The sequence below is a fragment of the Falco naumanni genome, chromosome 4 (assembly GCF_017639655.2).
Source record: "Falco naumanni isolate bFalNau1 chromosome 4, bFalNau1.pat, whole genome shotgun sequence".
Taxonomy (NCBI): domain Eukaryota; kingdom Metazoa; phylum Chordata; class Aves; order Falconiformes; family Falconidae; genus Falco; species Falco naumanni.
Window position 1 is genome coordinate 41,701,106 of NC_054057.1, and position 25,717 is coordinate 41,726,822.

Consider the following 25,717-nt stretch of genomic DNA (forward strand, 5'->3'; position numbering starts at 1 on the left):
ATTTTCAATAAATTATTTTATTGTTTACTACAAGCCTTCTGTCAAAACGGCATATTTCCTAATAGGACATCATATGGTAAAAGCCTGTTTTATCTTGATATCTCATTCAAAAGATTTCACCTACAAAATGACACTCAGTACATTCATCACTGACTGACTGCAATATTCTGTTTTGTAAAGTTATTTCTTTTTCATGCTTTAAAAATAAACATATGTTTTTGTAAATACAGGTTTAACAACACTGTAGTTTTTCAAGAGAATAGAAGAGTTTTCCTGGGTCATGGATCCCCTTCTACTTAGACTGCATTTTTGTCTGTATGACTAATTGTTTGACACAGGCTGTACTTCAGTCTGAAGAACTGGCTATACTAACTTAACTTATATTTTCTTCGCCTTACACAAACACTTGTTGCTAAATAATATTTCCACAATTTTGGCTGCTTCTGCTGTTAGATTGGACCCTACTACGACTTCCTTATTTGTTTTAGAAAATGACCCCGCAAATTCTTCACTTTAGCTAGAATGCCCAGCACAGGAGCAGGGACACCTGCAGAGATTTTGGCAAAGTCTACTGAGATATTTCCACTCCAAAATTTTCTAATTTCTCCTGAAGTTTTGTGGTTTAGGTTTTTTTTGTATTTTCTGTGCAACTTGGATACTGTGTCCTATTTTCGTATCACATATCACTGAGCCATTCGTCATTTTTATTAACTAGTAAAAATGAAAGTGACTTTCAAGCTCTGAACCAAGTTGTAATGAAAATAAATCCATTTTAAAAAGAAACAAAACCAACCAAACAACAAACCACTTGTGGCATTTGTACTACAAGAACCCATCACACAAGCCACATTACACAGGAGGTAGAAAAAAAGGAGGAGAGAGAAATTAGTTTGCTTTTATCTTAATTTTTGAGGGAAATATGCAAATTTTTCAGTTAATTACAAATGCAGAAAAAAAACATGTGATAGGACTTGGCAGTCCTGGGTTAACAGTTGCACTTGATGATCTCAAAGGCCTTTTCCAACCTAAATGATTCTATGATTCTGTCACTAGACATAAGGAGGCTTATTCAAGGAGTAATAAAAACTCCTGTCCTGAGTGCAACTTCTGGTTTGCACTCACATGTGAAAATGAGTATAATTATTTTCATGTATCAGACAGTTTTTGCCTTGAGCTGTCAATTTTGCCAGCATATTTTGTTGGTCACACACCTACTTATAATGCCAATTCCAGCTACATTTTTATCCATAAAACTCTGATTCCTTTCTTCATCTGGTGTGCTTCCTCTCTAATTTGGAGTAGAAGTAGTCATTGTGTCCTTCTCATCAGTGCTTTTTCTAATTTGATTTTCAATAGCTTCTCTAGGGTATCCTTCTCAAAATCTTTTAAGACAGTTTCTTTGATAGTTAATATAATCTTTTCTCTACAGTATTCTGAGACTGTGAATAATTCCCTTGTTTTGTTTATACTTTCATGCTGGAGAAGGTTTATAGACTTATTTCTGAACTCTGAGGGTTTTATTTTGAAGACTTGGAAAAAATGGCTTTCAGCCTTCTTATGTCATATCTCAAATAACTGCATCAGAGCTAAGCTGATATAAACCAAATTTAGATTGTAGTATTACTAGAAGTATTTGCAAGCCACTTCTATTTTTCATTTTGGTTTGATATCATTCCCTTTGTTGTACCAAAGCAGATCATGTATGCAAAAACCCCTAAATAAATCCACTAAACCAGTCACTAAATCAAGTAAAAGACATGGGAATTTATGACAGTGTTTAATTCACCAGAACTCACTTTTTCTGTTAATATTCTCAAATTTAACTTCTTCTAGATAGCTACCACTGTAATGAGGAAAAAGCTAAATGATATTTCGGGAACAAGGTGATGGACTGGTGCTCAACTCAAATACCAGAAGTCATGATATTAATTGACATGTGGACAATACTGAATCCTCATTCACTGGATGTGTAACCAGCTTTTTACTTTGGCATTTTTCTGCCAAAAGCACTGGCCAACAGTATAATTTTGGTAGTTTTACGCAGGTAAAGCTAGAGAAGATTATTGGATTAGCTGAGCTAGCACCTTGTGTTTCAGTTTCTTACACTTGATCCAGTTTTATTTGTCTTCAGCCTAGTAATTTCTGGTTAACTGAAAGACAGCTGTGAAAAGTAAGATATCCAACTGTGATCTGAAAGCAGCAATGGGTAAAGAATCATAATTTCCCTTGGTAGTTTATCCCAGTGGTTAATAATATTAAAACATAGAACATGTGACTTATTCTACTTTGAAAGTACCTGTCTGTAGCTTCCAGCTTCTGGTTGTATCCTTCTCTGCTAGATGTAAAAACTCTTTAGCCCCCGAGTAATTTCTCCGCATGTCAGTACTTTTTTATGGTAATCTAGCCAGCTTTCCATTTTCCCTTTGAGAAGCCAAATAGATAGAGCTCTTTAACTTTTCTGTTAATGACATTTGAGAGCAGAAAATGTTTTTAAAGTATTATTATCACTCTTAATCTTTCTTCTCTTAGTTCTTTTTTAGTTTTCAGCATCTTCTTAAGAAATAGATCCTCCCAAAGTCTGTGTAGCATTGCAGCAATGATCTAACGTGCAGGTACAAGTAAAATGGCCACCTCACTCCTAGGCTGTATTTCACTGTTTTTGTAATCAAATGTCACATCAAACAAGTTTTCTTGCTGCGATGTCTCTTCTGACAGCTGGAGTTGTTCATCCACTACAATACTGAGATTCCTTCCAGAACTGCTGCTTTCTAGAACATGGTCCCCAAACCTCTGTCTTGCAATCTTTTTTTTCTCTGAGTTAGAACTTTGCAATTTTTGCAGTGTCTAACTTTGCTAATTTATCCAGGCATTTTATTATTTTTACTCTGCTAGTATCATCTGCAGAACTGCTGGGCAGTAAATTTATGTCTCCTTCCCAGTCTTTGAAAAAACTTATAAATACTAGATCTGATGTCTGGAGAAGCAAGATGTGCTGTAAAGATACACTGTCAGTCTGAGCTGCTTCTTTAGTAATGGCTGCTATTTGTGATCAGTCAGTCTATATAACTATATAATATTGTATAAATGCTGCTTGTCACTAAGTCAAACAGCTTCCAAAATTCTAAAGATATTTCATCTATACAAGTATCAGCCAAAGCTGCAATCTTGCCCAAAGAATGAAATCAAACTTGACATCTGTTTTCATATAACCATGTTGCCCAACATCAACATCTCTATTGTATAAAGCTGGACTGGTCTATGGCTGTCTAAGCGTTTTCATTTTTTCCTCTAGATATTAGCAATTGACCATCTGGCATTTTTCTTATTTCCCATGGCATTGATAGTTTCCCTGCTATTCCAAGATGTATTAAACATGAATATCGTTGGACCAGAGCTATCTGAAGATAGCTCTTAAGTTTTCAGTGCAAGTTAACTAAGCCATAAGCTTTTAAAATGTTCATCCCAAGATGAACTTCCACAGTTTGTGTGTTCAATAGTAGACAAGAGGTATTGCCTCCTCCTCCTTGTCTGATACTAGCACTTTATCCCACTTTTTCTTCAACTGGGGGAAATAAATTACTGAAAAATACTATCCTTTTCTCTTTCATCATTAACAATTGTTCCACCTCTTAAATGTTGATGTGAATGTTGTTATATAAGAAGCAATGCAAACTGTTATAAAATAAAAATTATAAACAGTAATTTCAATCTTCAATAAACCTCTAGTCCTTTATGCTATATTCTATAAAATATTTATTCAGGACTTTTAATTTACACTGGTTAAATGTTAATTTTGGCAGTGCTGTTATTTTTAGTCTGATTTTTTTACTTCAATATTTCATGCATATCTTCCTGTTTTGTCTTCTAGATTCCTGTTGCTGTTTCACAGATAAGTTCAACCAACCACCCAGTGAAAGTAGGACTCTCAGATGCATTTGTGGTTGTGCACAGGATCCAGCAAATTCCCAGTATGTAGAATTGTAGTGGTGCTAATGGTTTGGAGGCTGACAAATGAGTATAAGCTGATTTCGTCAAGGATGATTAGCTGCACAAATCACTTAACTAATTCCAGCTTGTTAATTCAAGTGTAATTTTATTTGCTTGATGATTCCCAATGTGGCTTTCTCTGTCATTGTTCTTTTGAGCTGATAAATTAAGTAAATAAAACTAAATGGCCAGCCAAATAATGTAAACTGTCAACCAGCATAATTTGGTATTCCATGAGATACTTTATCTGGAATATGTCTCCATATCCGTAATAGGGAAGAAGCAACCTGTTCAGAAAAATCATCTGTATCCAAAAAGAGAAGAACATCCAGGCTGGAAGTTCTTGAAACTTTACATTCTGAGCTTGAAATTCATATATACATTGTAGTGAGAGAAAAGAGAGGAGACGTTATTAAATAACATCTTGGGCTCATATAATTGCAGCAACAGTAATGCAGTAACATTTAATTTTTTCTGGCTTTAATTGTATTTTGTATGGCTTGACAAGAAATAAGTAGTAGGAAACCAAGTGTGATTTCCTTGATGCCTTGTTTTAACATACTCTGTACAGAACCCATGGAGATTGTTTAGCCATTAGAGAGTATGCTCACTTTCCAAGTCTGCTGGTTTTATTTACATGTTTGGAGCAAATTTACAAAGTTCAGGTTTTGATGTCCCCTAATAGCAGGGTGTAGATGAAAGAAGCTGTGCTTGAACCAGCCTCCTAGGACTGAGTCCAGGCATATTCTTCTAAAATGAAACCTGACAGAGGTATGGCACAGGTAGGGCTCATAAGGACTGACCTGATCCAGCCCATCTCTAAGGTTGTCTGCAGATGGGGCTGACACTGGAGTTGCAGGTACCATTGCCTCTCAGCTTATCCCATCCCCTCATCACATTTAGTCGTTGATGTGCAGGAGCATAAAGCATGTAGATGTCTTGCCATGGGGAATATGGAAAATTTCAGTACCATCTTGTACTTACTGTGTTGTGAACTCAGAGTAGTGTGAAGGAGGTTGGCATGCCCAGATTTCACTTAAGAGACGCGTTCTTGGAAGAAACTTGTTTCTGAAATATGATAAAGTAGTTGCGATGTGCCTATGGTTGCATGGATTGCTTTTGAGTGCTTAGGAACAAATTAATCTAGGCAACTGATTTCAGCAGTTCGAGTGATGTTTGTAAATGAATGATTTCAGTATTTCTGTGAGTCTTCAACTTCTAAGAGCTCCTGAAATTGATTCGGGTGGAAATTAGGTTGATTGACTTGTGCAAATGGTTTATCAGATCAGTCAGGTAGAAATTCATTCTAAGAGTTACAAGTAGTATGCAGATCTTTTGGCATCAGCCTCTATCATCAAACAACACTAAAGGACTTATTCAGATTTACATATTTTGTATGTAAAATATATGGTATATGTGAGTCTTTATTCTAGTTTGAATGTTTCTTTCTGTAGCAATATTTCAGATAAGCAACTTGTTTTACGACCACTGCATAACATTGCTTTTGATGAATACACAGTTACTTACTAGTCTTCTGGGTTTAGTATTTCTATAAACCTTTTTGTCACATGATACTTTCTCTTAAGTGAAGTGACTGCAATTACCAGAAAAGCTGTCTAGTGTTTCATCTTAAACTTAATCTTTTCATGAAGTTACATTAAGGAGTGGCAGATAAGAAGAATAAAATGTGGGTAAAGAGTCTAAAATGTGCAGAAACTGTTTTGATAGCATTATTTTAGTATTGCTGTATGTAATACGCTGCTTTTCTGCTTAATGACTGGTTCTGTGGTTGGTGGTAATTCGTAATTTTGCTGGTTTGCAGCTCACACTAGAGTTAGTATTAATCAAGGAAACCATCAGTTCATAGTAGATGTTGGTCCATAGAGAGCCAGTGTCGGATGCTCTTAAATTATGCATGTTCTTGCATTCTTGTTTTTCAGAGCTGTTAAATCAACCATGGCTCTAGTCAATTACTGAAAAAGCGATATGATAGAATTGTTGTATTACTTTATTTGTTAGCTTCTGAACACAAAAGAAGAATATAAATTGCTGGGGTTCTGTCCCAAAAGAAGGCAAAGTAGTACAGCTATTAGTTCTCACTTACCGCTTTAGCAAAGAGTTTTCCATCAAGAGAATCCTGTTCCCCTTTATGTTCTTGGCTAGTTATTTAAAAAAAAACAAAACAAACCTACAAAAAAAAAGCCCAAAGAAACCTCTGACTACTGTTCCCTGTTTAAGTTTGGTCAGTTACCTTTGTATACATCTTTCCTTTGGAAAGGGAAGAGACATTAAGTGCAGCACAAACCTATTTGAACAAAAATACCCTCTCAGTTTTCAAAAACGTGGAATGTCTTTGGTGCAGTCTGTATGCTCAGCATTCTAAAATTTCAGTCTAATAGTCCTAGTTCTACTGAAGGAATTTTGGAAGATTTAGAACTAACCATTTATCAGATTTTTTTCAGATATACTGTCCAAAACACTAGTAATATCTTTTTTTCGTACTTCTGAAAGGTGACTTCTAAAGCCAGGCAAACCTGTTTCATTCTGAGGAGAGAAAAACATGCTTTTTGATCAGCTGTTTCATTTCAGAAGTGCATTTTAACAAGTGTTGAAAATCCTCTTGAAGATCCAAAAGCAAAAAGAAAGGATTTTCTGAACCTGCTGAAATGGAGGACTTTGAGAGTTTCATACCTATTTTTCTTAATGTACTTCTACATATAAAGGCTTTGCAGTAACGCCCCTTTTACCTGTGCCTAAACGAATATATGTACCTACATTTTCTTCGCCGTCTCTTTTAAGAGGTAGAGCACGGAGGTGGGAGATTTTTGCCAGGTAGCTTTCTGCCTGTTTTCTAGATTTGATTTTTTTTTTTCTTGACCTGCTACTACTGCTTATATATAGACAATGTCTTTGGGTTTGAGCCTTTTGTGGCTCTATTGCATCGATACAGATTGGCCACCATTTTATAGTTATATATATATATGTATAGATACATATGACTGTATACACTCTGGAGGTGATTTGGAACAAATGGTAATGTCTGAAGGGAAATGAATTTTTGCTTGACACCAAGATTAGAAACAGAAGCCCTAAATTCTGAGATTTATATGGCAGCAAAATGGCAAACTAATTCCATCAATTAATTTCAGAGGAAAAGTTTCTGCTTCTTCTACATAACTCAAGTGAAGTGAGCTAGGCTCTGGACCTCTGCTTCTGATTTGTCCGATAAGTTAGAGGGACCACCCTGGTTTCTTCTTCTTCAGAACAGCTGATCACTTTTACATTTACTAGTTTTCCTATTGTAGCAGAGACACTAAGAATGTTTAATGGATATCTTCCAGTTAGACAACAGATGATGGTGAAAGCAAAGCTGGGAAATAGCTGTACATGTTCTTCCAGCAAGGCTTCTCTTCCTTTCTTCAGCATCTTCACTGCATCAGGAAACTTGTCCCTGTCCTGTTGCAACGACGTTCTCTTTTCTATTCCCTTTTTTGTTTTTTCTCAGACATCCTTGGCATTTCGTTCTTGGTCCTTTCAGTTTCATATGGTAGCCTTTGCTTTCCCTGCTGCAGACCCCCAAGATCTCTCTCTAATATCATGACCATATTTCTTCCCCTACATGTTTCCTTTCCTTCTGGGTTGCTACATTTCTCTCCTTTCTTTCAGTGCTCTTTTCTCTTTTGTCTTTCAATTAGCTTTTTATTATGCATGAAGAAGAAATGACAAAGCATTTCCTGCAACCCACTATTTTATTTTAGCAATGAAAAAGCCCACCAGTAAAGCTTGCACAGAATGTGCTTTGTTTTCCACGAGAGCATGAAATACACTGGTAAGATGAGAGATTCAGGGAGTCTATACAGAGTTATTAGTCTTGCACTTACAGATAACGGCAAGGCTTTTCTCCACAGTGAGGCATACTTCATGATCTTGGCCTCTACTGTATTATGTACAGCTCTTTTAGGATATCCATACCTTGACAACCCAACATTTAATGACACTGAAATTACTCAACAACACTGTGTACAAAAATGAAATTGTAGCTGAGTTACATGTTAGTAATATTCCAGTTTCAGTGCAATTAGTGCCACTCTATATGTAGTGTAACTCAGGCATGTAATTGTGACAACTCTGCATGTTATAACTGTTTGCTGAAGTTTTCTCTTCGGTTTGTTTACAGCAGTGAGGCCCCTGAAAGAACCTTAGCATCACCTCCCTGAGGTGTAAAAGGCAACGAGGAGTTTATGTTGTGATATTTATTGTATAAAGGTGCAGCACCATCTGGGAATTCACAAAGTCTAATTTGCTGCTGCTTTACTGGTAATGTTGTCGTTTACCTTTGTGAAAAGTGATCCGCAAAGTTATTGTTCTAAATTCACAGTATTTATTCTCACTTTCCACTAGTGTAACTAATTCCACAGAGTGAGAGTTCCTCCAGCCCTGCATGTTTGCTGGCCCAAAAGGGTTTAGCCGGGCAGCTGGGTTCCTTGGCACTAGGTACCGGATTCAGGAACAGTGAGGGAAAGAGGTGGGCATGCTTCCAATCTTTGGTGGCCTAACAGCACTTCAGGGACTGGTACAAGGTGATTAAGGTTTAAAATGTTCTTGTTTTAGCCAAAGCCTTAACTGGCCGTCGACCAATCTCAGAATTAGGCAGTTTGGTGCATGGTGGCTTAAGGGGATCAAGCATGTTTCTCACACCTTGAGCCTGTACTAAGAGCAGCTCAGCTGGCATCAGGAATTGGAGTAAATCTGAAAGGACATGGGAGAGTTCCAAAGTAAGTGATGTCTGGTAGGCACAGAGCATTGATGTGGAACAATTTTTTCTACGTTGTTGATAAAGTGGTTATTTTCAGAGCCTACTTCAGTGGTTTGCTTATTCACAGAATATATGTCTTTGAGGTGCATCTTCCAGGTTTCAAAGGATCTTTTTAGTAACTTTTAAGAGAACAATAAAATTAATATAATTAGGGAATCTGAATTTTGATCTAGATTCAGATGTGTGTAACAGTCAACGACCAAGAACAGTGTGGTGGGGGGTTGATTACAGGCATGTTTGATCCCAATGTCAGTGCCTCAAGAATTAACTAGTTAATGTTGCTAAGTTTAGCGATATGAAGCAATTAAAGAAAGATTGCTTTGACATTCTGACTCCCTTACCTTTTGTGGTGATGGCAATCAGGCATACCAGGCTGGCAAAATATCTATTTGCATGAAGGTTTTATTCAGCCAGTGATGCTAAACAAAGTTTCTATCAAGGAAAGCCTGTGGCTGTATAGCACAGCAGCTATGTCCCACCCCTCTGCATCCCTTATATTTTTTGCAAATTGCTTGCAGTTTAAGCTGGATATGTTGCATAAGTTGTCTGTGTCAAATTGACTTCTGCGTAATCAAATGCACCTCTTGCCATTTGTGTTTTCTCTATCAATGAGATTTAAAAATGAAAGTGCAGCCGTATGAATACATATGGCCTTGCTTAGCAGCTTTTGCTGGATATATGGCCAGTCTCAATTCCCTACAAGTCTTTCACGGAGACAGATTTTTATTTGTGTGAGCACATAATTTAAAAATTGACTTCTCCAACATTTTTACATTTATCTGGGTTGCAGGTTTTAGCCGAGGAACGCTGTATGAGGAAAAGTGATTATGTGATGGAAAAGTACCAGAGATATTTTGCATCTGTTGGTTTATTACTAGCTACTGACCCTTCAGGTATTTTAGGAAGTCATTGGTGCTCTTCTGGCACTGCTCCATCTCCAGAGCATTCTCCCTACCTACTACATTTAGTAGTACAGATCTGGCAGTTCTGTTTCATGGAATATTTATGTACCATTATTTATTTTAATACTGTGATAAAATTACATAAAATGTTTTTTTCTCACCAGAATCTTCCACATCTATAATTTACAGATCCGATCCATTGCTTAATCCCTTGAAAGGATTCTTTTGGTCGGCCTTCTGAACCCCCATGTTATCTCTCTAGGTCACTGAGGATGTACTTACTCAAGTAGCAGATGTTTTCTTCAGCTTTTTCTGCTGAAGTACCTTTGGCCTTGTCTTCAGAGATAGCACGTGTACATGCCACAGAAACAAACCAAAGAACTATTTTGGACTATGCTGTAAATTAAAACAAAAATAAAAAATAGTTTCTGTTCTTCAAAAAAAATATATCATTTGTTTGAAAAGTGTTTGAGATAGTCAGACCTACAGAAAAGTAAAATATTTTCATGACTAGGAGAAGAATATATACATATTTTCTGAAATTCAGAACGAGGAATGGTACTTCAAAGTATATGTACATGCAAAGAGTCCTTTTCCCTTCCTCCCTTCCCTGTTAGACCTGATGTAATGCCTCTTTTCAAAATGCTTGCAGATGATGCTTAAATTTTTATCTGTTTCTATATCAAATGTTTTCACTAGTTCTTGTCAAGATAAGGTGCATACTGAAGTATGTGAGCTTATAAACTCTTTGTGATTCTGCACTTGTACTTGTGTCTAAAAGAGCTAAATAGCATGAGACAAAGAAGAAGTTCCACTTGAGTGAAAGGCAATGTGTGTCTTGGGTTGGAGCAGGAGTGTGTAGAGAGGTTGAGGGGGAAAGTGTCAGGGGAGAGTATTCATTTTTCTGTTTTTCCTGTTGAGTGTAGCTATTCTAGCCTGGCTTTTTTTAAGGGGTTACTGGCTAAGAATTCTCAATAGGGAGGAAAAAGTGCATTTTGAGAAGCTAAGCATGGTGTGTTTCAAGTCAGACTTTCAAAAGAATCTACACCTACATGTTTTTACAGCCTGGCCCGGCAGATAAATTTGAACACTTGTGTTTCCAACCACCTGCCTTCAAGTATATGCAAAGCTGTTAGAAGGTGACTATGCAAATACCTCTCTGTATTTAGGTTTCTTACAGTAGATAGATCCCTCGTATGTAAACTCACCACCTGTGGTTGGCAGAGTCTTCTTTCTGAAGAAGAAAAGATCAAACCTGAGTCTCCCAGGTAGTGGGATTTAATGGTATAAACAGTCATGCTGAAATACATGAGTGGATGTTATTTTTTTAAATGACAGACTTAATTCTCTTAAAATCAGTGTTTTTTATGAATTTCATGCACTGGGTGCAATAAAAGTGCCTGTGGACCCGAGACACTGATTCTTACTGGATTTTTGGAAAGCCAGAAGCTCTGTATTTCTTGTCAGCCCTGTGAGGAGTCTGTTAGGAAAGGTTCAGAGTAAACAGGATTATAGCGTACCAGCCTGTACCACTAGTGATGAGATGAAATGGAGTTCAATTAAAGTGTCAGCACCCAGCATTTTATTTTATGTATTAATTTGCTTATTTTTTTGGACAGAAGGATAAAGATTTCTGTGGAAACAAATGAAAGCCTTCAGCATTGGCAGGAGCTCATTTCAAACACATTCCCTGATCACTGAGATTTGGCATGTGTTCTTATGGAACTTACCAGCCTAGGAGCATAAACCTCTCACTGCTGGCAAGAGATTTTCCTGACTTCAGCACAAGATTGGCCTTGTCTTGAAAACCCTGCCTATCCAGTGGGTTTGAAGGAAATGGCTAAAGCATTTGCTGGGGTAAACATTTGGCACATGCCTATATCTGTCTTTTAAATAGTTGAAGTGACTTTATAGGTAAAACATAAAACTAGCTTGTACTGAAAGAGAAATCTGCTATCAGGAGAGGTGAAGCCATAGCAAAGTCAGCTTCAAATAAATGACAAAGGTGCTGATTTGGAGCTAAATAGAAATATTATTTTCTGAAAGCTAGACACTGGCTACCTGTGCCTGAGAGCTTAGTCAGTGAGAGAGGGCAAAGAAGCTGCTTCCCCCACAGCCACCCTGGCTGAAGCAAGAGAGAGTTATCCTACACATGACACTCTGCTTCTGCCTCCCCATTCCTCCTCAGATTCCCGTCTATTCCAACAGACACCAAGAGCCAGACGGTTATTTTCTGTGTGATGTATGGGGTATTCACACAGCTGTACTTCTAGAGGTTGGCCATCCTGCTTTTCTTAGAAGGCCTTGTCCACTTGTGGCTAAGGTGCCTCTCAGTTCAACATACATTGCTGCACTTTCTCTTTTCCCTTAAAAATTAGTATTTACTGCTTTATTGATTTTACTTAAGGTTCTGTTTTCTGTCTGAAAAACTCCTACAACATCCTGTCAAACAAGAGATTGCAAAAAACACTTTGGATTTGATGCTGTGTGATTGCTTAACAGCTGGGGAGCCCACGTGAGCCCACTTCAAGCTGCAGAAACACAACCTTTATACCAAGCAACAAGGTGTACCCTAATCCATACAGGGCTGGCAACACAGAAGACTACTGAAGATAAGAGTTTGTGGCTGTCTACAATTGCTTTTCTTCTGTTGCACGTAGACTCAGACCAGCCATTGACCCTCATAGTAACCTTTGCATGTCACTCTTTATTCCTGCCTGGAATGATTCCACAGGGTCAGTGATTGTATTTAGCATTGATTTCAATTAGTTTAGCAGACCTTCAAAAAAGGACATAAATTTGAATCCAGTGCACCAGAAAATCATCACTATTGTGTCAGATTGGCCATATAGGCTGTAGTTTTAGTTTGCAAATGTACAAGCTCACCAGTCTGCATTGCAGCTGTGCACTTAAAATCTGGAATATTCAAAATACATGACAGGATATTGATCTGGAAACAAAGAATTTTGTGATTTTTTAATTTTTTTTCCCCGCTTATCTTGTGCTTAGGTCTGTGAGTTCAAAGCCAATAAGAACAGTGCATTGACTTTGTTGAATTTCTGCTGTGAGAAACTTAGGTGCAGTCAGCTTGTGTAAAGATTATGCATCACATTGGCTGTTTAGGAGGGCTTGTCTTCTTTAATATAATGTTATAATACGAAAAAATGTTCTAATGCATTTAGATGTGAGCTAGCTTGTAGCTAACAAATTTGATTAAGCAATGAAATAAGTTTTGTTTGCACATCTTGACAAGAACTGACAAAGTGAGCAAATAAAGCATTTCTCTCAAGCCTGTAAGCTGAGAAATGTCTTAGGAAAGCAAGTATCTGAAATAGACTCTAAAATGTCTGGCAGTATACTCTCTAGAATTTCTGTCTAAATGAATGACTAAGATGCTTGAGAGCACACTTAGTGTTTTCATAATCTTTACCAGGAATAGGTGCCTATTCTGTCAGCTCTGATGGTTTATCAAGTGAAAAATTATCAATATATATATATGTGTTCCTTCATAATGTCTAAAATTAAAAATGTTCTTGAGGAAAACTTGTGCCATGTATACACCTAAGGAACAATGAGTAATCATTACAACCACTCTTTTTCACGATCTACAGACTGCAAAATAGTAAAATGTGAAAATATTTTTATTTTTCTTTCCTGGTAGATGTCCGTAGAAGAACAATTTATGAGTACCACAGGGTGGAGCTACAAATGTCAAAGATTACCAATCTCTCAGCTGTTGAAATGATACCTCTTCCAAGTAAGTAAAACATAACGTGGACAGGAGCCAGATCTGGGAAGGACACCCCCACTGCCCTCCCAGCAACACACACCCAATTTTAAATACTTTGTTTCATCTGTGAACTTGGAATCACAGACAGATTCATTTACCCTCTCAGATTTATTCCCAGATGGATGATGCATTATCCAGTGCATCTTCATGTATCTCGAGTTAGTTTATAGGTATATAACTCCCAGTAGGTTTTGAATGAAATTTGTGCCAAATCATTTTTTTTAGAAGAATTATTATATTGACTTTAAATTTGTTTCCTCAAGAAAAAAGAACAGTTTTCATGCTTGCAAGGCAAACACAAATTCTTTTGTGTGCTGTGCATCACATTGCAAAGAATATTCCCAAACACATTTTGCAGTTCATCTGCCTCCTTTGTCCAAGGTAAAACTACATTGTTTAGAAATCTCTGGGTTTAACTGCCAGCTGTACTACTGTGAAAAAAATGGAAACAGCTATTTTTATTTTTTTTAATCTAATTGTAGTTCTTGCACACTTTCCTGCCAGTCATATTATCTGCTTGTGTCTGAATGTTAGCAACACCAAGGAAAGTGGAGCCAGGGAAGAAGGAGATTTAAGGAAATATTTAATATTTGACAAAAAGGTAAAGATTTAGCAATGCAACTCAATGAACAAATGTAGAAGTCGGAATACATACAAAAATGGAATCCTACAGATAAAATACACCTTTACGCATACAGTTGTTTGTGCAGTGCATTGTAATAGACTGGTTTTATTATCTTATTTTGGGCATGTGAACCTGCTGAGTCCCTAAATATATATACATGTATTATCAGAAGTTGTATCCTTTTGTGCTTTTTATGAGAATTATTTTTGACACTAATATAATAATTTGTGTGTTTGTTTATGTCCCAGCTTGTCTCCAGTTTACCAGCTGTGGTCCCTGTGTCACTGCCCAGATTGGATTCAACTGCAGCTGGTGCAGTAAACTCCAAAGGTAAAGAGAAGGATTTTTTCTTTTTTTGCATGGGTATACAGCTGTGCTCAAAGGATATCCAATAACATTGCCTAAAGGTTATTCAGCATAAAGGGTTGCTATATTTAGGTCTTACATACATCACATGTCAGGTGTGATCACTAGCAACACATCATTGTACCATTTCACTTCAGCAAAGAAAACAGGCAAGAATAGTCAAAATAGTTGTTTTGGGAGTTAAACCTTTTTTCCTATTTCCTCAACCCTACTTTAAAATCCTCTTGAAGGAGAACAAGGAGTAGAAATCATAACAGAAGTCATATTTTCTCCCTGTATCCCTAGCTTCATCAAAAACAGCTTAACCACAGAGAGGCAGAGTGGTAATGTAACTGTAAAGACATACTTGTACTCATTACAGTAGGGAAACCGACACATCCAAAGAGTCAGTACTTAGTGGGAAAGTTGGGTCTCCTCAACCTCTCTGTGCCACGTTGATGAGGACAGTCAAGTCAGTAGCAGGAGCGATTTAGAGTCTGTGGAGCAGCTGGAGCATAGACAGCAAAATGGAAACTTTGCAGCTGTAGCTTTTCCAAAAAGTTCTCCACTCACTGACCTTCATTGACCTTCATAACAAGCATTTATTTAACACCAGTTCTCTGATACAAAATGCGGTATCATAATGGGTATTCATTGTTGTTGTGTTTTTCAACCCTGGTGATTAGGTTCAGAAATGCTATGTATAAAATGGATGCATAATTAAAGGTGGGAAGGCTATTAGCATTCTAAAATAGTGCTATAATTTGAACTGGTAAAGAACTGATAAATAGCTGGAGAACGTGGTATGGAATTAGGAACTTGGGGTCACTTTTATTGTTTTCTTAAGCTTCGACTCCTGTAACAAGTCATTTGAAAAGTCACTGTTCTCAGTTTGTTTTGCAAAAGCCTCTTTTTAGTGGAATTAGAGCTAAATGAAATCATGTCACAGGAAACAAATCAAGCATCTTCAAGAGTTAGGATACCTGTAGAAAACTGTTCCAAGCAAGCATGAACAGATCTTGCTTGCTGTAGCCAATTTCTTGCTTTCAAGCATTCCTTGATTCTCCTTCCATTAACAAATGTTGTAGCACTGAGTTTCTGTTGGCGCTGGTTTGAGCAAGTTCTGTTGCTTTGCGGCCAGTGTTCTCATTTCTGTTTGCGTAAACTCAGTTGTATGGTAAAGTTCAGACTTCTTAGGGAGAACAGGCAAGCCATGAGATCCTTTGTGGTTTTCTGTAGTTTATGAATAACTGAGTTTTCTGGAATTGCTGGAAAATCTTTTTCACTCACTGAGGCACAAATTCACTCTGGAGGACTAAAAGAGTTTTGTCCTTCACCTTTAGCAGGAAGTCACACCAGACATGTAGCGGCACTGTGTTCCCTTCCACATACTTCGGTGAATTTGTGGCTGCCCCTTCACAACTGGCAAGGTGTAATTTACTGCTGAAAAATATACAGTCTCAACACACCTGTCTCTAGTCAATTTTTTTTTTTTAAAAATCTTGCTTTTTACTTTGCCTGTGAAGATTACACTGCAAAGATAAACCTACTGTGAGGCAGTCCTGTTTCCCAAAAACAGCTGGCTCCGTGCTGCAGCACGATTGTGCCTTTGACAAGCTGCAGAAGATAGACTGAACAGTTTTATTGCTGTTAATTAGCCCATTACTGCCAGTAGTGAGACTGTCATTTCATGCAGCCTGTGTCTGGACATTGTTTGACTAGCAGCAAAAGCAGGCGCTGGAGTCAGTTCCTTAAAAGAAGGATGGATCCAGAAAAGCAAACTAAGATTATGCCTCTACATGGGAATTTCAGTAGTTTGAAAACAGTCATACCACCCAATTTGCATCTATAAAGATGAGTGATATTCAGCCAATATGAATATAAATATGAGTGATATTCAGGTTTAAACAAATGGAGAAGTGTGTATAGAATCATAAAATAGTTCAGAGTGGAAGGATGCACTAGAGGTCATCTAGTCTAGCCTCCCACTCAAAACAAGGCCAGCTGTGAGATCAGATCAGTTTGTTCATTACTTTGTTCAGCTGGGTCTTGAAAATCTCTGAAGCTATGGTCCAGTCCCTTGAACATCTTAATTTTATACTAGATCTTACACCTTATTTTTTAAATTGTTATGTCCTCTGGAAACATGTCTTTGGTGGTAATGTCTGCCTCAGGTCCCATTGCCTTTCTTGCCCGCTGGCCTCCAGCTTCTGAAATGAGTGGCTTATTTCAACTAATTCAGTTCTACAAAGAAACAGATCTGAAATAATGATTGGATAGATGTTTTGTGAAAAGAGGCAACTTGCTTTCCAAAATGTGAAGACTGAGCATTTACTTAGCTAGGGTAAATTACACTGCAGGATCATTGTGATCAGGACTCATTCTTGTGTCAACTTTGACAATTTTCTGCTGCCTACCAGTTTCTGGATACTCTTGCCTGCCTTCTAGTTGAGTGCCTCTCTTCTTTTACCTCACTGTTCCTCAGCGTCTGTATTCATTTTAGGGAGATACAGAAAAAGCCTTATACCATTCTCAGTGGAGATGTCTGGATCACAGGAGAGTACCATCATTTACTTCAGTACCACATTGTGGTTCTGCTCCCCTCAAAAATAAATTCTCTGTATTAATATGTTCTTTTTGCATGTGATAAAAAAGTACTTTCTCAACAAGAAAATCTAACTTTCCTGGTTAAAAGTCATAAAGGATAGAAAGTTGTGTGTTCTTTCATCACAGTGCTCCACCTTTTTTTGTGTCACTGCTCTTTAGTCACCAGCCTTGTAAACCAACCTGACTTTTATCTCCTGTCATGATATGCGTTGCTCTGCTGCAGCAGAATAAAATCTGCTTGGAAAAAACAAGTGTAAAGCATTACATGAAGTATTAACTTAGACATTTCAGCAGTGCCTAGAGTACAAAGAAAATTAATATTTACAGTCCACTTTCAAATGAGTGCTCATAGGGGTTTTTGAATTAAGCAGGAGCTTAGGAATGCCCGAGTAGTGCTTCTGGGTCGCAAAGATGGCTGGACACACTAGTCCAGGAGGTGAGAATCCAAAACATGTCTCTCTTGGCTGTGGACAAAGCCCAGGGTGGGGAGGCAATTAGCCTTTGGTGCAAAAGCCTGAAGAAGGCTTTGAACTTGATAGTGACAGGTTTCCAGTGTGGCAATAATCTACCAGCCAATCTAGTGCTCTGATTTCTGCAGAGGGAGGATGCCTGTTTGCTAGTAGGGAGACTGTTAGGGAGCAATGAGGGTCAGATAAGACTGTAACAAACATTCATGTTCCTCCTTTGGTGCCACAGTAGCACTTTGGTACTTTGGTACTCTGGTACTTTAAAGTGAGATCTCCCAGAGCAGAAAGACTTCCATGTGGGTAACAAGCAAACATGTATCCAGTAGGAAACAAAACTCTATGCCAATTCTCCAACCTTTTTATCTCAACAAGTTATGACCCCATTTAGCCAGAGCAACATTACTACCAGGAACAGCATCTTGTATATTTTTTTTCCTTGCATAAAATTTAAACCATATACTGAATCATTTACACAACAAAGTACAGTTGTTGGAAAAACATACATTTTATATGAAACCTGTAACTGCACAAGGAAAATTGACCAACAGAGCCATTGCAGAATAACTGTACTCCCCCATGTGGGCAATATGTGTTGGAATGAAAATAACTTTATTCTACAACAGTGGGTTGTTTCCTACCTGTTACTTCAGCCCAGCTGCTGTGCAAACTCTGCATTCCTGGGAGAGGCAGGTTCTTCTTACAGGTGATTCAGTGCAAAATCTTCTATTCCTGTCACTGTCTACAAGCTTAAATCACAGTTTCCCTTTTCATAAGGGATCATCAAACTATCCACTCTGAAATCCAATATGACGTATGTCATACAGTTTCGTCATGACTAAAGCAAAGGCACATCATTTTCTTTTTACTTGAGCAGATGGAGAATCCCCCTAGGAGCTAATATTTTTTTTTTTTAACTATGTATGTTTCATAACTGTTCCACAAGTAAAAGGGACTAACTATAAATAATGTAAGTTAAGATGGTATCATAGCTTTCTCCTACACAAGGATCTCTGTCTCTAAAATAACAAAAACACTGAGCATCTGTCTCATAGTAGTCACCTGTGGCTGAAACTTGGATTATTTGCTCTTCATTATCTTTGACTTCTCAGCATGTAAAAGCTGGAAGAATTCATTAAAGTTAGATCTGTTTATATCATTTTGTCATGCTTCTGATGTTTATATACTCTAGGCACTTGGTATAGCCTGCATGTTAGAGATGCCATTTTCTAGGAAAGTTTTTGGAAGCTTTAAGGCAACTTTGCTGTTATTTTATAGGTTCAATTTGTACAATTTGCTCACATTACTGAAATAGCAATTTCCTTTGGAAATATTTGGAGTTAATTGCCGAAGAAATAAATTGTTTATTAACTTTAGAAGAGTTGGCACTGAAATAGAATGGAAGTATGATGCTTAAATCATCAAGGAATTTTTAAAAGCCACCTTTATACAAAGTTTTGAAAAGATTTATGTTCAGATTCTGTCAATATTGACGTTTTTGTTTTGATGAACTTCAGGAAAGTCTCAGATTTCAGCAGTGAACTGATAGTGATATTTCCATGAGTTCAGAAATAAGCAGGCAAAGAGCAGTCTTTCAGTCTGTGTATGCTGGAGACTTGGGTTTTGAATGTGTCTCATGCTTTACTTTGTTAACACAGGATAAAAGTGTCTCTCAATCCTTGCAGCATCCTCCAGGTTTAGTGTAGTACTAGCATCCCCACACTGGAGATAGGGAACTGTAGTCCTGAAGGACTGAGGGCAGTAGTTGCAAGCAATTTAGATGATAGTTTTATTCAGCTGTCACTGTTGGTACCTATATTGAAATTTTAAATCCTCAAAACTGGCTGCCTTATGCCAAGGGCACCCAAAAGCCCTAACAGCTGGATCCACAAGGGTGTTTTGCTGGCTAGTCAGCACTTAGGTTATCAAGGGAAGTTATGCAGAATAGGAGGGCAGTACTAAAAGTACTTTTCACCAAACTCTTAAATATCTAAGACCACAAAGGTCCCTAGGGCTCAAACACTGAAAAAATACGTACAGCTGACTGAGTCTAAGCAGGGCTCATCAGGGAAGTCCCTGAGCCCCATGAAACTCCTTTACTCATGTATGACACTGCCCTTTACACAACAGTCTCATAATGATCAGAGAATGCCCTGAGGCGGGGTGAGGGGAGTGTTGTCCTCTGAACCCATCACACCCTGAAGGGTGACCTATTAGATGCCTGAGCACTGAAACTCATACCCCCTTGGCATGGATCCAGCTCACAGCAGCTCCGCTACCCACAAAGTAGTGGCTGCCTGGAGACTTGGGGTCAGCTCCTGCCACTGCTGACCGGGCAGCCCTGCTGGGGGCTTTGCCAGGTCTGCAAGGGAAAAGAGACTGAGCTTTGGGAGTCCAGTTCACAATAAAATCTTGCCCACGTTAAGTGATTAAATGCACTTTTATCCTTGAGAGTCTCTGTTTTCCAGACTATGCATTGAATACTCTGGTTTGAAATCATACAATCTTACAAGTTTATGGTATTGACCCATAGAGTGCAAACACCCAGTTTGAGAAGTGTCCTGAAATGCACAAATTCCTGTATTGGACTTCCTATGTGTAGTGATGAGCCAGGACACTCCATGCACTCTAGGCAGTTATTCTGTCTATGTGTGTGTGCACAGCTCCCGAAGTTTGTTGTACTCTTTAATCCTGAAAAAGATGAAAGAATACCATTTGTGATACATTTCACTTCAGTGCTTAATCCTATATGCCAGCAGTAGCATTAGTTTTGTAAACTAAAAGGTTATGGCTCGTTTTTATGGCATGTGTTCTGAGCAAAGTGAAAAATCAGATGTGTTTGGGAATAGTAGAAGTAATGAGATTTAAGTCTTGATACTTCTAATCTTTTATTATGATAATCACAGTTCTCATCTAAGCAGGTAATAAACAACTTTTTTTGCATTCCATGCTGATTAGCTGGAAGGCAGGGAAGGGAAAATCTTTAGATGCTTGCAGTTCTTAAGAAATTATTTTACAGTTGAAATATGAAGTGACAGTTTTTCACAGTGCCCTTATGGTAATTGAGGTAAAAAATGGTTGCCTGTTATTTGTCTTCTGAACTTCTGGGCAAGTTTGAAATGTCTTGTTTGTTAATTCTTCCTTTAGAAAGAAATTGGAAGCATATGTAGTTAACTTTCAAATCTGAGTTCATGTCTGGGAATTTTTAATATGAGGAGAAAGAGAGTTATGTTTTGGGGTTTTTGTTTTTTCTGTATGTCCCACCTGACAAGACCTAGTTTCATAAAATCTGCGTTGAATCAAATATTCTACTATAAGTAAATGTCTTACGTAATCTGACATATTTGTCAACTAAGCAAAGCACCACCCATACAGAATTACAAAAAAAAAAAAGCACACAGAAATAATTATCATACTATCTGACTATATAAACCCCCTGATTTACAAAAGAAAATAATTAAATCCAAATAATAAACACAGTGTCTTTCTCCACACATTGCTCAGTTTGGTATCTACATTTCCCTCAACTTTTATTTGATTGCTGACACCATAATGAAGGTTGTAGATTGGATTATGGAGCCAGGAAAGGTAATGGGTAAGTTCAGGACCAAAAATGCTCATCAGCTGAGACTGCAGATATATTAGTTAATTGTGCAGTGAACATGTGGTGAACATCTGCTGTTGTGACATGCTTTGGTCTGAGTTCTTCAGCTTATTGTACCAAATCTATGAAGTTTAAAAAAATATATCTTGAAATCTAGAAGTTTTTAGCTCAAATGTTATAAATACACTTCTCAAAAGCCCTGGAAGTTCTTCTTATGCGAAGAAATTACAATGAAGGCATAGAACTGAAGTTACTGTTGGTTTGATGGGTGAGGTAACAAGCTTGGACATTGCAGTGCAAGGTGGCAAAACAGTACGGTGCAAGGAAGAAAGTTTTACCTTGTGACCCTGAAAATATTTTTATTCCTGTCCCTACATTCATAAGCAACCATTTGTAGAGCTCAATTTTTATTCATAGAATCATGGAATACTTTGGGTTGGAAGGGACCTTTAAATGTCATCTAGTCCAGTCCCACTGCAAGGAGCAGGGACATCTTTAAGTAGATCAGGTTGCTCCGAGCCTCATTCAGTCTGACCTTGAATGTTTCCAGGGATGGGGCATCTACCACCTCTCTGGGCAACCTGTTCCAGTGTTTCACCACACTTGTAAAAAAAATCGTTCCCTATATCTAGTCTAAATCTACCTTCTTTTGGTTTAAAACAATTAGCCCTTTTCCTATTTCAACAGGCCCTGCTAAAGTCTGTCCCCATCTTTCTTATAGGCCCCCTTTATGTACTGGAAGGCAGCTCCCAGGTCCCCCCGGAGCCTTCTCTTCTCCAGGCTGAACAACCCCAACTCTTCCAGCCTGTCTTCTTAGGAGAGAGTTCCATCCCTCTGTTCATTTTTTTGGCTCTTCTCTGGACCTGTTCCAACAGGTCCCTGTCTTTCCTGTGCTGAGGACTCCAGAGCCGGATGCAGCACTCCAGGTGGGGTCTCACCACCATGGAGCAGAGGGGTAGAATCACCTTCCTGAACCTGTTGGCCACACTTCTTTTGATGCAGCCCAGGATATGGCTGGTCTTCTGGGCCAGGAGTGCATATTGCTGGCTCATGTCTGGCTTTTCATCCACCAGTACCCCCAAGTTCTTCTCCACAGGGCTGCTCTCAATCCCTTCATTGCCCAGACTGTACCAATACTGAGGGTTGCCCCAATCCAGGTGTACCACCTTGCACTTGGCCTTGTTCAGCCTTATGAGGTTCACATGGGCTCACTTCTTGAGCTTGTCCAGGTCCCTCTGGATGGCATTCTATCCCTCAGGCATGTCAACCACACCACATGGCTTGGTGACATCTGCAAAATTGCTGAGGGTGCACTCAATCCCAACTTCTATATCATTGATAAAAATATTAAACAGTACTGCTCCCAGTACAGACCCCGGAGGGACACCACTTGTCACCGATCTCCACCTGGACATTGAGCCATTGACCACTACCCTCTGGCTGTGACCATCCAACTAATTCTTCATCCACTGAACAGTCCACCTGTCAAATCCATATCTCCAATTTAAAGAGAAGGATCTTATAGGAAACTGTGTCAAAGGCCTTACAGAAGTCCTGACAGACAACATCCATAGCTCTTCCCTTGTCCACTGATGTAGTTGCTCCATCCTAGAAGGCTACTAGCTTGGTTCAAATGCTCACTTTTAAGTAGTTCCTCATTTTAACTATTCGAGGATTTAGTTTTCCTTGTTTCTTTGCTTTAGGGGTATTATGTATTTCAATTCCAAATTAAAAGATGGGAGGAAGACTTACTGATTTATACTCAGGCTGTTTTTATCCCAACACTATTTGACTGGCAGTAGAGTGCTGTTATTACAAAATTGGCCACAGTATCTTAGCCATTGAATTAAAAAATATAAAAAATGAGGCATTTGTATGGATTAAGTAAACCACCAGAGGGAGCATATATAATCCAATCAATGTAATGGATTCATATACAAATGACAAGGAAAATCTCATTTTAAATGCTTTAAAGTGGCTAGAGGTTTAAAATATTGTGTATTCTGTAAAATATATTCTGTTCTATCAATCTGTATAACTTCATGAATTTGCTGATCATACTGCTGCTTCAGGCAAAGCAAAAGAAATGTGCCCAGATTCTGCCTGTCTATAGAATTTGTATTCCACTACAGCAGTTCTTTATGCTGGAGTGGTTTTATATGAAAGTATGGCAGAGTCCTAACACCTGGGTCTTAACAAGCAGATTGTTGAGTTACCTCAGATTTACCCTGTGTTAAATGAAAAGTAATATCAGTACTATTTTTCTAAGCTGTATACTATTTCTTTGCCAGTTTTGAACCTAGCATATTGAAAATCTGAGAAGTAAAAATTCTGGCCCTTTGTCAGAGTTTGATTAAAATGCAACATATTTTTCTTCTGTTTTAAAAGCTGTGTTGAGACAGCAATTGGTCTTTTTGATCAAGTGCAGCAAATGTATCAAAAATGAATGTTTAAATTTGTCAGCCTTGATACATTACTGATAACAATGATATGATAACTAGATCTATACTTTATTAAGCAGAAAATTGCTCCACACCCAACTTCTTCAAACCTTTTCCAAGCTACTTGCTCTTAATTTGACAAGCTAATTTGAACACATGAACTACAAGAAACTGTTAGGAAATTAGCATTCAATAATTGAGAATTTTGTATGCATGGCGAGCCTGATGGGAGGAAAGCAGGAAAAGAAAGTGGCACAGAAGTGCTTAATGAACAAAGCATTTTCTCAAACCAGAGAGAGCCCAGTGATGGTATTGTTTGATGAAAGAAGCCTCACAAGATCGTAGTAATAGATACTCTCAAGTGGCACAGCAGTTTTGTCTAGAAGACAGTGTAAGCTTCAGTGAGCCTGAAGGTACATTTAAAAATACATAACAATAAAGATGTACATAACAGTAAAATGTAAAGTAACGGTACATTTGAAAGTACTGTTGTAGATCTTGGATGATCCTGAGGTCTTAACATGTTTTTATTGAAAGTTAGCCTGCAGCCAGATGAACTAACTTTTCACTGAGATTGAAACATAGGAAATAAATAGATAAATAGCCTTTCTACATATTTTTAAAAATTTGTGGAATTTGTTAGTAGCTGGATTCCGTGGAATTATTATGGAATTTCTATAATTCCCCTTGAGCACAGATTGGAACAATTCCTATGATTAATACAAATAAACCTAAAAAGTTCAGTCTCTGTACAGAACTCTAGTGAAGATGCAGTAGTTCTCAGAGGCCTAGGACACATTAGAGCAAAACCAGCTAATTCACTAGCTACATTGTGGGACCCACTAGAGTAGGATCATTCCCTTGCATGGTTCAAAGCTAATATCTTAAAATGGACACATACCGCCCAAGAGCTATGAGGAATACTTTTTCAGGGCAAACACCTGAGCTTTCTCCTGCACTAGTACAACTTCATCGTACGAGCTTCCTTCCTCAAGTTTCCTTTCTCCACATGTTCTTCTGCAGTGTTCTCCTTTCTGCTCACTAATGTTCTCAGCAGCCCCAAGCTAGAGAATAAGGCTATCCCTGTCCTACCATTAACAGATTTGATATCTACCCAACTGAATTTGAATACTGCTTTCATGCAGAAACTAGTCAGTTTTCTTGTACCTGCAGCATTAGTCACACACTTTTACATATTTACAACTTGCTTTCTTTTCCTGAATAAGTCAGAACAACATGAGGACAACAGTTATGCTCATAACGGATGAAGATTTTTAAGAAATGCAAGGCTGGGTTACAAAACTTTAAATTATTTCTAGAACATGGGCAGAAGATTGCTACAGTTCTCATCACTCTGAAATCCTAATATTTCAGTGGAAATATTTTCTATCAGAAGACTGGGAAGCATTTTGAAGTTTCTTAATCTAGATATAAACGTAATGACTCACTCACACTACTCGTACTGTATATTTGTGTTTCTTACCATATCATTTGCTTCTCAAAATGTGAGATTGGTTTCACTAGCTATTGGTTCCTTTGCCAGAGCTGCTGTTGTGTCTTCTGGAGCTTAGAAACTCTGTTTATTATCTACTCTGCAGGTTTCTGTGGTATCCAGTTTTGCAACACAGCATGGCCAAGACATAGATATCACAATCAATGCAAAAAGGACCACTGCCTGGACTGTTTTAATACCTTAATGCAAAGTCTGTCTCATGTAGATCTGTCAGATATATCCCCTTCCTAAGGTGTTTTATTATAAATGCAGGAAGTAGTTATCAAAGATACAATTAAGCACTTAAACCCCGCTGAGAGGAGGGAAAGTGGATATCTATCTGTTATTTGTGCCACTGACAATATTTACTTTTGCTGATTAATGTGGAAGGAAGATCACAAAATCTGTGTTTGATTTCCATGTTTCATTTCACAGATGCACCTAAGATACCATAGTGATATAACACTAGATAAATAGGTAGGTAGCACAGCTCTTTTCTGTAGAAACTTTTTTTGCAATTCTTTTACATAGTAGTAACTTTTTATTCTCAAAATATTGTTTTATTAGAACAGTAAGACAAACCCCCGCTCAGTTTTTGATGAACCATTTGTATCTGGAACTGCAATGTCTGTGCCAGCCGTAAA

The 25,717-nt window shown here is 38.0% G+C and overlaps 1 protein-coding gene across 1 annotated transcript in view; it reads left to right on the forward strand.

The window, feature by feature from the left end:
* Nucleotides 1–25,717, forward strand: part of PLXDC2 (plexin domain containing 2) — a 273,509-nt gene that overhangs the window by 205,073 nt on the left and 42,719 nt on the right. The window contains exons 7-9 of the mRNA XM_040591928.1: nucleotides 3,869–3,968; nucleotides 13,367–13,462; nucleotides 14,369–14,450. Coding sequence (XP_040447862.1) covers nucleotides 3,869–3,968; nucleotides 13,367–13,462; nucleotides 14,369–14,450 — 278 coding nt within the window. The remainder of the gene's footprint in view (nucleotides 1–3,868; nucleotides 3,969–13,366; nucleotides 13,463–14,368; nucleotides 14,451–25,717) is intronic.